We start from the raw sequence: 17,933 nt of genomic DNA on the forward strand, positions 1-17,933 counted from the left end.
AATTTTACCTCTGTTTATTTTAATCATTTTTCCCTTCTCTTAAAAAAATGCTATATTCAATGGGCTGATTTACTTACAACACATACATTAAAAATGGTCAAACTCTGAATTTCATTTCAAAATTAAGCTAGATCTTTTTATTTGCATTTTTTCTATAGGGCTAATCTATCCCCGATATAATTACACTCAGTAAAAGTCTTAATTTTTAAAATTTTTTTTTCTATTACTCTTAATCATGGTTTTTATTCACAAGAAATGGAAATGTTTACTTCTAAAATAAACGAATAAAATTTCACTTTTCTCTGTGTTATGGTACTGGTGGAAAGAAGCAGCTGGGATAAAACAGCCAAGTTATTTATCACTGACCGGCGACGCTTCATTGAGAAACAGAGACAGCGCACAGATCTCAATTCCAGAATGTCTGGTTCCTCTCGTTCTTCAGAGGAAAGAAATCCTAAATTTACGAGGAACTTCATTTGACTGTTTATGGTTTAAAATGCCATGTTGATGTGCCAAAAACATTAATTTTTGATGTTATTATACCCCCTGCTTAAAAAGCGGGAGGGTAAAGGATCGGGATTTCCGTCCGTCCGTCCGTCCGTCCGTTTGTCCGTCCGTCCTTGTACGTCCGTCCGTCCGTCTGTTACGCTTTTTCTCTTATCCGCAACTCCTCTTATACTACTGAGTGAAATTGAATGAAACTTTCACAGAATCTTCATTACATACTGCTATTGTGCACCTCCTATTTCACTTTTCTATTCGACACGTATTTTAGGTTTTCCAGAGCAAAACATGGACATTGCCATTTTTTGTTTACCTATGACGTCACGTAATAGAAGGTTCTGGATAACATTTGACGGGACGAGTTATTCCCTTTACACATTACCGTAAAACAATAAAAGAACACATCGACATTATGGGAGGCGGGGGGGATATTTAGTGAGCTCATTGCTCACAGTACCTCTAGTTTGTTGTTTCAATACAATTGAATATTTATTTATGATAATACATGTAATCCTGTTAAGTTTTAAATAAATAATGAGATTTTGGATTCCGTTCATTGACTTTATTAAATTAAATGTAAACATTATATGCTCATGCATTACTTATTTATATAATGAAATGTCATTTTAAAATATTTTGCCAAGTAAAAAATTAGATAATTTACTTGGGAGATTCTTTAAAGTCTGAAACAATATTCAAACAATAGTCATTTAGGCCAGATGGACAGACAGAAGGAAATGCAACAGAAGGATGGAAGAGGGTCATGACAAACTCTATATACCCTGGCCATATTCAAGAAGGGCATTAAAAACTAAACCAGTATAATAATACATGTATATGGTAGTCCATTAATATATACTCCTTATATAATCTGTATGAATGTAAATTTGTTCGTATTCACTGTAGGATCAGTGTGCTTCCAGTGGCCATTAAGCCACACAAACAACACCTCAAATAACACTGTAAAGAATGGTTGCAACAGCTGGTGTCAGCTCTGTATCTGAGAAAGGAAAACATTGGACACGCCTATGGTCAGATTTTTATCCAAATATTCTCTCAGAGAATGGTCGTACACACTACGAAAGGAAAACATTGAAGTTATAACTTATAATCTAGACATTTTTTGATCATTCTGCAACGGAAGTTCATTAATGATAACAGTGTTGTCATCCAGCCTTCAAAATCCATATTAAAAAACAATTCCCTATTATGTTGGGTGGTCAACAAAAAACTTCAAAATATCTTCAATACTGCACAAAAACAAAGGAAGTCATAAGCAAAGACACCCGCATTTACCTTAACAAAACTGACATGCTCATAGTAAAATGAACAGTGAATAAAAAGAAACTGTAAATTTACTTGTAACATCTTTATTTACACAAAGTCTATAATAATGTCAAATTTAACTAAATTGTCCAATCACTTTTTCTCCCCAGACTCCACTTGAGGGACTGGGGTTTCTGATTCTTCCTCCTTTGGGCGAAAGTTTGGGAAACTCTCCCAGGGGGTGCTGTACTCGAACTTGCGGAACTCCTGGGCCATTTCTATAGGCTCAACCACCACACGCTGAACCTCGTCATCATACCGGAGCTAAAAAAAGACAAAATTCCAAGTCAATCAAAAAAAAAAAAAAGATTTATCATTATGATCATTAAGTTCTGTTTGACATTTAATCAGAAATAATTACATTTTCCAACATTATTCAATGTAACATAGGCCTGGTTTCCTAATTTTAAGATACATAGTTAAACTTTGATATCTCAAACACTGATATCCCATGTACATGTTTGGCCCTCTTTGATTATTTTTCTTTAAATATAATACTGATACTGACCTCAGTGTAGCCAGTGAGAGGGAAATCTCTCCTGAATGGATGACCCTCAAACCCGTAATCAGTCAAGATTCTCCGCAGGTCTGGGTGATCATGGAAATAAACTCCAAACATGTCCCAGATCTGAAGAAGTCACACAGTGGTGATGAAAAGAAATAATAAGCAATGTAATAAATAAAATCCTACACTTTCTAAAGGATTAGGAGGGGAGTGACAGTACCCTCATGACATGTCTACCTGGTACTCACCTCCCTCTCATACCAGTTAGCTCCTGCGAAAACACTGCAGGCACTGTCTATTCCAGTCAGCTCATCAGTGTATGTCAGGACTCGAATACGGGAATTATATTTTATTGACAGCAAGTTGTATACTATCTGAAATGACAAATGCTAATGAAGAAGATGTTCTTTAACAAATTCTCTTTTAAGGACTAGAGCAAACAACATTATAGCTATAAATACATAGAGAGGTTATGTGAAGTATTTTGAATTGTATGTACATGTAACATTAACTTCAGTCAGTGAACAAAACAGCCAATGGTATGAAGGTATGTTTCAGGATATTTTCTTAACAATCAAATGAAACATGTAAAGCTTGACTAAAGTTAGTACAGTTTATGAATTTTTTTCTGTAGATCATAAAATTTTACAGATACCTATTTTCATGAGATGGTAATTTACTCTATATTAGCAAGTTCAAAATTTCAGGGATTGTGGTTTTAGCTCTATATAAACTTGAGGAATAGTAATCTATGCAAGAATCAAATTTTTGTGAGCACACTGTCTCATGTTATAATGCTAAAAAAATTATCAGGAATAAAGTGATTTACAGTATATTGAAGCACCTACAAAAACTTAAGTTCACTGTTAAAAAACTTTAAAAGAAGCCTGCAAGAGTGCTAAATTAGGTACATGTACTAAAGGATAGAACATTAAGCTTGATGCCCTATATGATTACCTCAAATCTATTTGCTCTAGTTGGTACATCCACACAGGCTATATCTACAATGTTGGTGAACTGTGAGTTGTGATGGTCCTTTAGGAAACTTAATGTGGGAACAATCCCCTCAGGGTGAATCAGAATTTCCAGCTCATCCCCCGACATCAGACGGACCGTCTGGACGTACTTAGAGAGACACTGACCCACATACTGACCAAAATCCTCCAGCTGCTTCTTACGCTCGGGGGCCACAGGCGCCCTCACAGTGGCTGAAGTATTAAAATGCTCTCAGTAAATATCAATATACACAGTTAAACCTTCTTATCTCTATCTCCATGGAACCCAGAAAAATAACTTCCTAGATATCAAAGGATTTGAGATTTTAAGTTTAAATAAAGAAGAAAGTGATTGGGATTCAAATATCCATGGTATCATAGATAGCAGTGTTCAAGATGATGAATACAGTAGTTATTCATGAGAAGATGCTAGGAAGGCTAAAGTACTCAAGAGGAATCTTAGTATCTTATTGACAACATATCAGAACACCTGATTTCAGGGGACAACTACATTGTATTTGATTCAGAAAGGGGGTACTGGCATAAATTGGAAATAATCTGTTCTCTCCTTGAAAAAAAAATGTAAATGAATAATCAAAATCACAACTGAAAAAATTTAATAATTTTTTCATGTCTGGTGCTCAAGGAAAATGTTAAAATCTTACGTTTTTTCTCTGTGCTTGTTGATTCAAATCTCCAGCACTGTGTGGCTATAGCAGGTACTGGCTTGGCTTGGTTTAGTACTGATAATGAAATTATCATGGTTATGCAACATTCAAATATGTATATCATTACTTTAGAAATTATGACTCATTACCATAGGCTTCGGAAACATTTTGAGAAAACAAGAGGCCCATGAGCCACAATGTACACCTGAACTATGACTTTTCTTGTACTTCATCAGCAGATTATTTTTCTCATACCATTTGAAACTTGATCATAGTACTCGTATCATACCCCTCAGGATCACAATTTGAACAAACTTTAATCCACACTTTCACTTTCAAAGATTGCTTCCATATAAATATAAATAATCATGAATATGGTATGATGTTGAAAATGTTTAAATATACTTTTTTCTATATATTCCACTATTACTGTGGTTGTGTTAGATAAACGGCATTCTACTAGCTTGGGCTAGTGTGTTAACCCTTTAGCTCAGTTGGTAGAGCACTGGACTGTCAAGCCAGAGCCCAGGGTTCAATCCCCAGCAGAGACAATAAAATGTCTCTGTCACATTACCATAGTGGTCCATCCCTACCAATAGGGATCATGATTTGAATTATTAGTTTGAAGAGACTTGAAACAAGTCAACAATGACAGAAAGCTTTCATAGACACAAAAGTTCCATTTTTACTGGCAAAATGGTTTTTCGAAAGATTTTTAATTGATGGTAATGACCTTTACTATCTCCCCTTGGAAGAGGGCATGATCCTTCTTTTTAATTTTATTAAATTAAATCCCTATCATTTAAAGTTTCAAAAGTTTGGGTGAAATTGGGCCCAGTGCTTTTGGAGAACAAAAAATGAAATCGATTTCATTATAAAAGCTAATGACGGCGACAATAACAAAGACAGACAACGGACAGATGTTGATCAGAAAAGCTCGCTTGAAACTTGGGCTAAAGTAAGCTGAAAATTATAGAATAAATTCAATATTATTAATTGATTTGTTGATCAATCTTTTACGACCGAATTTTCTCTATTATATAATGGTCGAAACTTTATCATTAAATGACAATAATTACTTGCAAAAGGGGAAATGCAAAATTTTAGTATGATTCACAGAATTTACTTGCCTGCGCCCTTTGCAATCTGCGAAATTGGACGAATAAATCGGCTCAATCCCAGAGCCATTTTTTCGTTCAATGTCAGACACTTGCTAAGTCGTTCTTTAAATTCTGTTTTATAAATCTGTTCACCTACATTACGTGTGTTTTTGTAGCCAGGAAAAAGATTTTTTTAAAAATGCATTTCATATAATGTTAATAAGAGGGTTTATTTGATCGTTTTTTAAATCAGAAGTGTATAAATTACTTCACGAAATCTACGTACAAACTAACTATTGTAAAGTCACTTGACTGTTTGATCAAACGTATTCCTTGCTACAGATCCAGAAGTTTCGACTATACTTAGATCAATCTTATTATTATCTATGACAATTTCCAATTTTCGATATTTCCACTTGACAGTGACTCATTTTTATCATCAGACGCTTGTATATTTGTTTGATTTGAAAGCTTTGAAGGCAGTGTTTTCTGCAGCCCAGTTATGGCAGGTTATCCCAAAAATTCGAACCCATTTTTAACGGAAGAAGATGATGAGGATGATTGGAGATCCAACAGAGGAGGAAAGATTCAGGAACAGATATCTGCTTCTGAGGATAGACAGATCGATTCTACCAGGAGAATAATGCAAAGTATTCAAGATTCCGAACGAATGGGGGTGGCTACAGCAGAAGTAAGTAAAAATTGAACAAGAACTAAAGAAGAGTCATTGTATTTTGATTTGGTGGGGATGGAGTTGTCAAAAAGTAAGAAAAAACCAAAAAAACAAAAAAGTGGCATCAAAGGATCAAAAGATCTTCTTGTTTAATGCCAAAATTTGTATTAATGTACTGATCCGTACTCATTAAAGGCACATTCTTCCGGTTTTTGTCAGTAAATTAAAAAAGGCCCCTTCTCCTCACCGTCAAATTTGTTCGCCAATGACCCTGTTCCCCCTAGTTCCTGTTTATCCAGAGTCCGCTTTCCCTAAAACTTGTTTGCACAGGGTCTGTTTGCCCTATATAATATAGAATAAGGATCTACAGAATTTCTTCAGTTCAAAGGTAAAACCTTCATCATCTGCTGTTCAGTTCCATAATGGACCTATTAAGTAAAGGTCTCAGCCTTTAATTGTTTTCAAAACATAGCGATATTCCTAAAAATAACACGTCACATGTATCCCCCAATTTAACATTGATATTAATCATCTAATTAACTAGAATGCAAACACTAACGCCTTTAAAAAACATCAAATTAAAATAATCGAATTAAATATTAATTAAGACTAAATAAACATTATTCTTCATATCAGAATTTGAAGAAAAAAATCCCAAGTTAGTTAAGAAATTAATTGATAAATAGAATGTATAATTTTTTAAAAATATTTTAATCATATAATAATATATATATATATACAATTGTATATAAGTAGGGCGGGGCCACAAAGGGGCAAGTTTTACATAGAAATATATAGGAAAAATCTTGGTGAAAATCTTCTTCTCAAGAACCACTGGGCCAGAAATGCTGAAACTTATGTGGAAGCATCCGTAGTGTAGATTCTAAATTGTTCTCATGAACGGGGGAAGGGCAGGGCCACAATGGTGAACAGGTAGAATATATAGGAAAAATCGACTTTGAACCACTGGGCCAGATACTTCTAGTGATCCTTTTTATTTTAAATTGTTCCATACATTGCAAACACAAAACATAGAAATATATAGAAAAAATCTTTTTTCTTAAAACCACTGTGCCAGAAAAGTTGAAACTTATGTGCACATGGAAATCTGGGGTAGTGTGATTTCAAAATGTCTAAATTATGATCAGTGGTGGGGTGGGGATGCATTATGTATTACAAGGAGGAAATATTAAAGCAGAATGGTCGAAGCTTCTCAGGTGAGTGATGTGGCCCATGGGCCTCTTGTTTAAAAATGAGAACAGATATTTAATCTGAATGATGAAAGCATTAGATGTGGTGGTTTTTTTTAATGCAACTGACACCAAAGATGCATTAAGTTTGTCTCTGTTGAACAGATTTTGCATATATTGACGCTTGGTTTGACATTAAAATTTTCCAGAAATTAAAATTCATGTTGCGTTTTGATATTCTTTCTCAAATTGGCTATTACTAGAATTAGTGTCCACAGCTGCAAAGTTTAACGAGCGAATTTTAAGAGGTAGAATTTGTCAGCCTTTAGATTCAGTATCAAAGTTATCATTGTGACTGGTCCCATTCATATTTATATTACTAAAATCAAATTTACAAATTTCTTCTCCTAGTTGAATGTTACAAATTATGCTTATACGTGTATCTGTGTTATGCCCCCAGTGGGACCATGATTCCAGTGGGACCATGATTGGAAAATAAATTCTATTCTTTTTTATTCTATAGAAAACACAATTATTTTTACCGACTAGAAAGATTTTTGGCAGGGATGACATCTTTCAGTAGCACACAGTTGCAGTCATCCCTTTATGTCTATATTTTGTAGCTGGTTTCATTGTGAGTTTCAAACACTGACTACGGTATATATTATGTTTATATAGCTTTATTGATATTTTTAGGAACTTCTGAGACAGGGAGAGCAATTAGACAACATTGAAAGAAAAACAGATGAAATAAATGAAACAATGACTGTCACACAGAAACATTTAAATTCCATAAAAAGTGTGTTCGGTGGAGTGAAAAACTGGTGGACTTCCAAAAAGAAACCAGCTGAATCCAGTGTTCCAGAGGCAAAGCCAAGTCGTTTACAGGAAACTGTAGAAAAGCACAAGGCCCAGGACTGTCGGGGGTTTTATGAGGAGGATAATGATTTAGATCAGGATTTTATGAAAGGAGCAAGGACACAGTACATCAAACCTGTTACTCACAGTGCAAGGGAGGAACAAGTTAATGAAAACTTGGGTACAGGATTATGATTTTTTTTAAATTCTTCTTGTAAAAGAAAATTTTTTTTTTTGGATAATTCATCATCTAACATGTACTAAGTAAACAGTGACAATGATGATTATACCTCGTTAAAACTTTTATTTGGCCATATAATACTACAAAGAAATTATTAAAAATTCTTTATATTGAAGTCTGTTACTGTATAACAATATTTAGTTTTGCATAATAAAATATAATAATAAATTGTAAATACTATAATTTTGTCCTTGATTTTAGGTCAAATCTCTGATGGTTTGACAGCATTAAAAGGTCTGGCACTGGGACTGGGTAATGAAATAGAGCGTCAGAACACCCAGCTGGATCGTATGGGGCCTAAAGTGGACAAAGCCAACACTCTCCTAGAGGGCCAGAATAAACAAATGAGAAACATTCTCAGGAAGTGACCTTTGACCTCTGTTGATCAGAATATTGGATACTTGTTAAACACAACCAGTAAATTCTGTGCCAATTTATATCTTGTATTTTATAAGGAACAAAAAAGTGCAATGAAATATCCATTTTAACTATAACTGATTTGAGCTTTTAATCATAAACATTTAAAATACATGTTTATTTTTACAAAATTCAACTGGAGTGAAATCCTTTTACATCTGTTAAATCTTCGTGATATTTATAAATCTCGTTTAAAATGTTGTCCCGTATTTTAATACTTCTGCTGAAGGGAATTCATACACCGGTATTTATTGCAGTCTGAATCTCTAGTATCTTTTTTGTTTACTGAACATATACATTGTACATGTATTGTTACTACCCGGTATAAGAGCATGTTCCTAATTAACAGCATCATGCTTTATAGATGCAGTGATAAATTACTTTTAAATGATTCTCCTTGTAGACAAATGAGATATGTTACAAACATGCGGATGTAAAAAAAAATTTCAATAATTGCAGCTAGGTCACTTTATTTTTTTTGTGTGCTAGTTATGGACTACATGTGTTATTTGTTGTATGTTATTTAACAGTGTGTGTTGCATTAATATTGTCATGTCTGTATATGGGTGGGGACACAAAAGAGCACTGTGTCGATGAGTATTCACTCCCAGTGAGTATAAGATTTTATATGAACAGGAAATTGTGTATAGCTTATTTTTTACACAAAAGTTTGTTATAATAACTGATAGAGGAAAAAACTAGGATATGAAGTTCTGAAAGTAGTTTTGACAGTAAATCTTTGTAAATAAGAGGTTCCTTTATATACATGTATATATAATTTTAAGCACACGTGTATCTGAAGGCATGTTTGCGTAATGTATTAACCAGTTATCAGCTTTGTATTTACATTTGTATAATTACAGCTTTGACCTTTGAATACATCCCACCATGTACATGTAGTAATATATTTCCCCTACATAATGTACTAGACTCTGAATGAATTAGAGGGACTGTTAATGTTAAAAAAGGAGGGGGGCTTTATTGGATAACCAATGGCTGTGTCTTCAGTATTTCATTTTGTTACAATGTACTTGTTTTTTTTTCTTTGTGTTTTTAAATTTATATAAAAATTTTGCATCATTCCAGATTAAATGCATTTGTCATTAAAATAAATCATTTACGTTGATTTCATTCTGATTGTATTTTAAGTTTTTTTATGGTTCAAAGTAGATGTACTTAGAGACCTTATGTAAGGAAAAAGAATAGTCCCCGATACTACATGTAAGTTGCAGAACGGTCATTCAATTTAGATAGTTAGACAATGTCACCACTTTAGTCTAATTGCAAAGGAAATTAATTCATCTGAAAACAAAATGTGAACGACATTTTTTGTGAAATTAAAACCACAGAGAAATGCCCACGTTTCATATGGCACGATTGATCAGTGTTGACATTTGCACGTGTATTAGCGTCACAGCTACCATCAACATGTATGTTTAATCAAGGCTATCCGATGTCAATTATTAAAACATGCCGTGTTATGTGTATTGAATGAAGGAGATGAAATATTGCGATAACCGCGAATAATAAGTTAATCCTAGGTTTTAGTTTGTGGGTATGCAGATATACGTCATATTACGCTGTGACCGTCCCCCACGGGCACCTGTCGACTGACTCACGGGTAAAAGTTCTCCGTTAACATTAGCACACCGATCTGTCATTAAATCGACATGATTCGCTTAGTGAGAGGAAGATAGGCGTAAAAAAATTAATGTGAGGGATTTATATCATGATTGTATGTCAAAAAGGAGAAATTTTTAATCTATTATGTAAGTATTTATTTTATAGTTTTTGTTCAGTAAAACTCGATTCTTAAAAAAATACATTCATCTAATCTTTGTAACGTTGTTTAAAAATGAAATAATTATCATAAGAAATTAAAATATTCAGACTCTGCCAAATGAATTGTCAATGACGCACTCTATATAATCAAGCAGAGGTCATTGTGTCTTCTACAGAATACATTGTGGGCATACAGCAAATGTGGTGACGGAAACTGGGAAGGGGGGGGTCATTTAAACTGTGTGTATTTTCAATTCTTTTTAATGGGAATGTTTCAGTTTTCACAGTCAATTTATATTCGAGTTATAAACCTCAAAAGCGCATTTTAATGATTAATTTGTAATTTATTTTATTTACTTAACGCACCTTAAAATTCATGCTCTACAGGTATTCAACTAAAAGGGAATTAAAAAATTGACTGCCTTGCATGAACAAACTCGTCTTCTGAGATTTTATCTTTAAAATCAACATTTTAATTCGAGACGCGGTAGCAACTAAGTTCACTTGTATATATACACAAATAAGCAAGGGCCTAAAGTCTCTCCTCCACGGAATTGATATTTAAACATCAACCTTTCCCAAGTATATACGATAATTATTTATTTCAAAAGGGTTGTTGTATGCTTTTCACGGAATCTGAGGTGTGAAGTTCTTTTCTGCACACTTAATGTTATAAAGAAGTACAATGTTTGTAAAAGGAATGAATCTAGAAAACGCCAAAGCTGGACTCGATTACTGAAGTTGTAAGGAAATCTGGGTTTTTTTCCTAGCTGAACAAAAGTGTAAAATTACAAGGAAAAATTTAGTTCGATGGATAGACAATATAAAATTTTTTCTATGGATTTCGTATAAAGAAATTGTATTTGAATTGATGGAAATAAATACACTGATTTGGTATGTAGGCAAGTTTTCTAAATTCTATGTAACTAAATCCTTTTTAAATAATTATTTTACAGTTTTTAACGATTCACGAGTATTCAAAAGTTGTAAGGATAGGTGATTGGAATACAGTTTTTCATGATGATCAACTAAGATATATTTTTCTTGGGAACTTTTAGTTTATGATGATTCTTTGTTGTCGCTAAATCAGTAAACCGTTTTGCTCATAAAGTACTTAGGCTCCCAATTGAACGTTCTAACTCTCATAACAGTACACCGGTACACAACTTTGGGAGTACCTGCTTTCTCAGGGAACCAACCACAACCCCCGAGGGTCAGGCAGTGAATTTACAGGGAGCTCTCGTCCCTGTAACTCGTTGACCCCCATCACTTTATTTCTAAACTGTTTGAGAATATTTACCTTATATATAAGGAGGCAATAAATCATAAGCGTAATTAACGGAAACCAAGATTGGAATAGGTATAAAGCCACTTGAAAAGGCCAAAATATTTTAAGAACCATCATAAGTTTCTGTGTTTGATCCGGTTTCACACTTGAATTCATCGACTGTGCTCTTAAAGTCAAATATACAGGAAATTGTTCAATTTTTTTTTCAAGAGTTAAAAACCTCTATATTTGTACAGATTTTCGCTTCGAAATTTGAAGAGAAGGACGTGAAAATGGATGGCAGGGTGAATTGATCCGTCGTGTGTTTTCATTTACAGGTAAATTTTATTTTTTACTTACTTCGGTCTCAGAAATAATGAAATAAATGTACAATTTTATTTATTTTTTGCTGCTGTTATGTTTATAGTAAAAAAAAAAAAAATAAATAAATACATTGAAAGTATGTAAAATCTATAATTTATCGAAGTTAAATTTTTTATATACTGTATATGTATATGTTCAAACTTTACAATTTACATAAAATACAAGTAACTTTCCATTTTGATTGAACTGAAACACTAGGAACTCTGAACAAAACTGGCATACCTATAGGCTCCATCACTATGCATACGATTTCATTTTTATTCTTAAAAAAAAATCACATTTTGCTTTCTATCAATTCACATGTCGGTGCAGAGACCATTAACTATTGAAAAAAAAAGATTTCCATTTTATTGCCTTTTTATGTACATGTATACAGATCTGATGAAGTAAAAAGGTATTATTTCATAATAAAATTACAATAAATGGTGCGATTTTATGATAAGTATTTAAATAGGACAAACATCACTGTTAGGAATATCTAAAAACATCCATTTTTAGTAATAAAAAGTCAGCGTTATTAAAGCGCGACCATTCATAATCGAAAACATTTAATTTTAAAGTCGGCAAAAAACCCAAGTATATATTGAATCGATAATTTAAGGAATTAAAATGTTTCAATGGTTTCAATGCCGTAGGCACCAGACAAAAATTAAATCTCTAGGATAGTTTTTGTGTTAAATTGAAAATCGTGTCTTGATTTCCCAAGGACAGCGAAATAACTGTAACCGTCAACGCGATAAAAATGATTAGAGAAATTCTCTTTTCTCATTTGTACAGTAACTTAACACTATTTAGTTACACCGTATACGAGATGAACTGATATAGCTAATTTAATTACTTAGCTACTACTGTATTGTGGTTTCTTTTATTGAAACGTGTTCGAATTTGGTTGTACATGTTACGCCAGACTCGAACACTCTCCAGGCGTTATAGTGAAAGAAAGAGGTGAAGATAAAGAACATACATGTTACACCTGACTCGAACACTCTCCAGGTGTTATAGTGAAAGAAAGAGGTGAAGTTAACGAACATACATGTTACACCTGAATCGAACACTCTCCAGGTGTTATAGTGAAAGAAAGAGGTGAAGTTAACGAACATACATGTTACACCTGACTCGAACACTCTCCAGGTGTTATAGTGAAAGAAAGATGTGAAGTTAACGAACATACATGTTACACCTGACTCGAACACTCTCCAGGTGTTATAGTGAAAGAAAGAGGTAAAGTTAACGAACATACATGTTACACCTGACTCGAACACTCTCCAGGTGTTATAGAGAAAGAAAGAGGTGAAGTTAACGAACATACATGTTACACCTGACTCGAACACTCTCCAGGTGTTATAGTGAAAGAAAGAGGTGAAGTTAACGAACATACATGTTACACCTGACTAGAACACTCTCCAGGTGTTATAGTGAAAGAAAGAGGTAAAGTTAACGAACATACATGTTACACCTGACTCGAACACTCTCCAGGTGTTATAGTGAAAGAAAGAGGTAAAGTTAACGAACATACATGTTACACCTGACTCGAACACTCTCCAGGTGTTATAGTGAAAGAAAGAGGTAAAGTTAACGAACATACATGTTACACCTGACTCGAACACTCTCCAGGTGTTATAGTGAAAGAAAGAGGTAAAGTTAACGAACATACATGTTACACCTGACTCGAACACTCTCCAGGTGTTATAGTGAAAGAAAGAGGTAAAGTTAACGAACATACATGTTACACCTGACTCGAACACTCTCCAGGTGTTATAGTGAAAGAAAGTTAATGAACATACATGTTACACCTGACTCGGACACTCTCCAGGTGTTATAGTGAAAGAAAGAGGTGAAGTTAACGAACATACATGTTACACCTGACTCGAACACTCTCCAGGTGTTATAGTGAAAGAAAGAGGTGAAGTTAACGAACATACATGTTACACCTGACTCGAACACTCTCCAGGTGTTATAGTGAAAGAAAGAGGTAAAGTTAACGAACATACATGTTACACCTGACTCGAACACTCTCCAGGTGTTATAGTGAAAGAAAGAGGTAAAGTTAACGAACATACATGTTACACCTGACTCGAACACTCTCCAGGTGTTATAGTGAAAGAAAGAGGTGAAGTTAACGAACATACATGTTACACCTGACTCGGACACTCTCCATGTGTTATAGTGAAAGAAAGAGGTAAAGTTAACGAACATACATGTTACACCTGACTCGAACACTCTCCAGGTGTTATAGTGAAAGAAAGAGGTAAAGTTAACGAACATACATGTTACACCTGACTTGAACACTCTCCAGGTGTTATAGTGAAAGAAAGAGGTAAAGTTAACGAACATACATGTTACACCTGACTCGAACACTCTCCAGGTGTTATAGTGAAAGAAAGAGGTGAAGTTAACGAACATACATGTTACACCTGGCTCGAACACTCTCCAGGTGTTATAGTGAAAGAAAGAGGTAAAGTTAACGAACATACATGTTACACCTGACTCGAAAACTCTCCAGGTGTTATAGTGAAAGAAAGAGGTAAAGTTAACGAACATACATGTTACACCTGACTCGAACACTCTCCAGGTGTTATAGTGAAAGAAAGAGGTGAAGTTAACGAACATACATGTTACACCTGACTCGAACACTCTCCAGGTGTTATAGTGAAAGAAAGAGGTAAAGTTAACGAACATACATGTTACACCTGACTCGAACACTCTCCAGGTGTTATAGTGAAAGAAAGAGGTGAAGTTAACGAACATACATGTTACACCTGACTCGAACACTCTCCAGGTGTTATAGTGAAAGAAAGAGGTGAAGTTAACGAACATACATGTTACACCTGACTCGAACACTCTCCAGGTGTTATAGTGAAAGAAAGAGGTGAAGTTAACGAACATACATGTTACACCTGACTCGAACACTCTCCAGGTGTTATAGTGAAAGAAAGAAATGAAGTTAACGAACATACATGTTACACCTGACTCGAACACTCTCCAGGTGTTATAGTGAAAGAAAGAGGTGAAGTTAACGAACATACATGTTACACCTGGCTCGAACACTCTCCAGGTGTTATAGTGAAAGAAAGAGGTAAAGTTAACGAACATACATGTTACACCTGACTCGAACACTCTCCAGGTGTTATAGTGAAAGAAAGAGGTAAAGTTAACGAACATACATGTTACACCTGGCTCGAACACTCTCCAGGTGTTATACTTAGTAGTTAAAGAAAGAGGTGAAGATAACGAACACCGATCGACTTCAAAATATCTATAAACAATACAATTCTGTAAAGTAGGAATAAAGCACGGGCCCCTGGAAATTCCGGAGGTGGGGTCAGGTGTCTGGGAGGCGTTAGCATCCCCCATTGACCGGTCACTCCCGCACTAAGCCCCATGTTTTTATCGGGTAGACTTATGGTAAGACACGTTTGCTATTTGCACTTGAGCGCAAACACAATCTTTCAAAAGATTTTTCTTTAACCATGACTTTAGACATTCGTTTTGTTCATAAAGTACTTAGGCTCCATGGATTAATAAAATGTCGTGTACATTTTTTTTTTCAGTGTCATCCATTTATTCCTAAAGAGACAAACAAGTAACAAAAATTACGGCAAGTCAAAATTCTACAGCTGATAAATTCTCAAAACGCCACGAGGTCAAATATCATAATAAAATTTTAAAGACTTTGTCAAAAGTAATGCATATGTGAATAAGAAAGCCTTGTCTCTTCTTGGGAAAAATATATCGATAAAGTTAAGATTTTTGATAAGTACTTAAAGTTTCTAAAAATACATTACCTGTTTCCAAAAGATTTTTGACCTCATGACCTTGACATTGGAGTTTAACCTACTTTTCAAAAATATCAATATAACTTTAAATTTGTGACAGACAAATGGACGGACCAGTACCCATGTTCAAGAATTGTTTTTTTGAAGTTTTTTTTTTATTTTTTATTTTATAATTTACTAGTATATGGACGGATTTTACTGCTATTATATTATATATTTCCTTGATATACATTATACAATACAGAGAAGAACATACCATATAGTATTTCAAGTAAATTCACAGCGAGTTTTTGTTAAAATGCGTGTTACAATTTCAATAATCGATAAAGATTTATTTATTCTAACTTAACCAATTGCATTTTTTTCAAGGCTAAAAAGAAAAACATGGCAAATATCACGGAGGAGTTTTCAAATCAAACTACGGTCACCATGGATACAACAACCATGGGGATGGAGGAGATAGAGGCCCGGATGTTGCTACACAAGATGAATGACGAGCTAGCGATGCGTTACTTGCCAGTTATTGTGTACATGTTAATTCTTATGCTGATGGGGATTTTCGGAAACATTTTGGTGTGCTGTGTGTATTGCAGTAAACCCACAAAAACTTCCTCTCATTACTTTATTTTAAACCTCGCCGTCCTTGACCTTTTGACCTGTATCATTGGCATGCCCACTGAAGTAACGGACCTCCGATATCCCTATATGTTTTACGCTCCTGCAGCATGTAAGTTGCTACGATTTGTGGAATCGGTATCGATAATCGGTTCATCAATTACACTCATCGCTGTGGCGTTCGATCGATATTACAGAATTTGTAAACTTGGAAGACAAATATCGGTGAAAAAGTCAAAAATAATTTGTGTCATAGCTGTCATTATTGGACTCCTTTCATCTTGGCCGGCCTGTATTTTGTTTGGTGAAAAGACAATCGAGCTCGGAATTCCAGGGATCAAGGGTGTCGACTGCTCCACTGATGATTCAGTTAGACACACGATTTATCCCACTCTTTATTACGGATTTCTCTTCCTTTTGTTTATTCTTTGTTTAGTATTTTTTACTGTTATATACGCAAAAATTGGTGCAGTGATCTGGAAGCGCAAGAAAGCCAGGATAGGTGAGCCTATTTCAGCCACGCCAAATGGTCGCGCTTTGAACGATTCGAACACTCCTTCAGATCAAATTTCCACTGATCCAATCAGCACAGAGATGTCTTCTGATCATGAGGGTTACCACGACAAACGTGCATCAAGTGGTTCTAAACACGCCTTTGGTAAAAGAAATTCTCGGAACAATGTGCGCGTTACTCGGACTACGGTGGTACTGTTTGCTGTGACTGTCGCTTACGTCATTAGCTTTCTGCCGTTCCTCATAGTCATGGTTGTCAGAAGTGTAGCGAAGAACTTTGAGGAGAGTCTCAGTCCCGAGGCAGAGGTCGCCTACAAATTCAGCACCAAATCCTACTTTATTAACAATGCAATTAATCCCGTGATTTATAGTTTTCTTAACATCAACTTCCGGAAGGATATCAAAACCATTTTCAAAAAATGTTGTATTGCTTGTTGTGGATGTCGCAATAGATGATCAATGTTTCCCCCACTCCTTATGCATACTCATCACCATAACGTGTTATTGTTTCTTTATGCTGCATAGAAAAAACATATTCCTCTACAAAATGTGAATACATGTATATACCCATGTTGTTTCTTCAAAATTCATTATATATCGGTACTTGAATGCGTATATAAAACACCATAGTGTAAAATCATGTAATGTCTTTGCAAGGTATCACAGATCACTGTTCATTTTATTTCATGCAAAGGATGTTGGTATCTTGGGCATGATTTTTTATAAAAATGTTAAGAAAATGAAAAGAATTTTTTTTTGTCTAAAACGCATGAAATATTGCAGGAAAAATAAAATATCAAGATATCTCTCCAAATTCCATTTATAAATACACACGTGCTTTTAAAAGATAAGTTTTAATGTGCCCTTTCTTAAAACTTTCTTATATAATGACAAACAAGAACAAGGAATCTGATTTTTTTTCCCCTTTTCGACATACTACTACTAGTAGCTTTCTAGAAACAGCCAAGTTTTACACAGTTGACATTGTGAGTTGACGTCATTAGGAGTTATATCTCTTACCACAGTATCAATGAACCTTAAAGAAAAAAAGTTACAATTGAAGGTCATTAATCTTGATATTTTTTGACAAACTGATTTAACAGCTTTTTACGATTTGGT

General features: G+C 34.5%; 3 protein-coding genes across 4 annotated transcripts; 2 read left to right on the forward strand and 1 right to left on the reverse strand.

The window, feature by feature from the left end:
- Positions 1 to 1,880: 1,880 nt before the first annotated feature.
- LOC134272810 (NADH dehydrogenase [ubiquinone] iron-sulfur protein 3, mitochondrial-like) lies at positions 1,881 to 5,223 on the reverse strand. Of its 2 annotated transcripts, none has more exons than XM_062754977.1 (6): positions 5,129 to 5,223; positions 3,996 to 4,073; positions 3,293 to 3,543; positions 2,584 to 2,709; positions 2,339 to 2,458; positions 1,881 to 2,094 (listed from the first exon to the last, which is right to left on the reverse strand). In XM_062754977.1, the coding sequence occupies exons 1-6, from the start codon at positions 5,184 to 5,186 to the stop codon at positions 1,924 to 1,926; spliced, it is 804 nt and encodes a 267-aa protein (XP_062610961.1). In that variant the 5' UTR covers positions 5,187 to 5,223; the 3' UTR covers positions 1,881 to 1,923. The 2 variants fall into 2 exon arrangements, with proteins under 2 accessions (XP_062610961.1, XP_062610962.1); XM_062754978.1 differs by having other exon boundaries at positions 3,996 to 4,061; positions 5,129 to 5,201.
- Positions 5,224 to 5,425: 202 nt separating this feature from the next.
- On the forward strand, positions 5,426 to 9,614 carry LOC134272811 (synaptosomal-associated protein 29-like). The gene is made up of 3 exons (XM_062754979.1): positions 5,426 to 5,789; positions 7,658 to 8,000; positions 8,262 to 9,614. The coding sequence occupies exons 1-3, from the start codon at positions 5,601 to 5,603 to the stop codon at positions 8,426 to 8,428; spliced, it is 699 nt and encodes a 232-aa protein (XP_062610963.1). The 5' UTR covers positions 5,426 to 5,600; the 3' UTR covers positions 8,429 to 9,614.
- Positions 9,615 to 9,893: 279 nt separating this feature from the next.
- LOC134272812 (orexin receptor type 2-like) lies at positions 9,894 to 17,565 on the forward strand. The gene is made up of 3 exons (XM_062754981.1): positions 9,894 to 10,246; positions 11,784 to 11,864; positions 16,056 to 17,565. Exon 3 carries the CDS (start codon positions 16,071 to 16,073, stop codon positions 17,268 to 17,270), a length of 1,200 nt encoding a protein of 399 aa, XP_062610965.1. The 5' UTR covers positions 9,894 to 10,246; positions 11,784 to 11,864; positions 16,056 to 16,070; the 3' UTR covers positions 17,271 to 17,565.
- The last annotated feature ends 368 nt before the right edge of the window (positions 17,566 to 17,933 follow it).

This window comes from Saccostrea cucullata, unplaced genomic scaffold (genome assembly GCF_032062105.1).
Source record: "Saccostrea cucullata isolate Sc308-1 unplaced genomic scaffold, CSIRO_AGI_Scuc_v1 ctg7952, whole genome shotgun sequence".
Classification (NCBI taxonomy): Eukaryota; Metazoa; Mollusca; class Bivalvia; order Ostreida; family Ostreidae; genus Saccostrea; species Saccostrea cuccullata.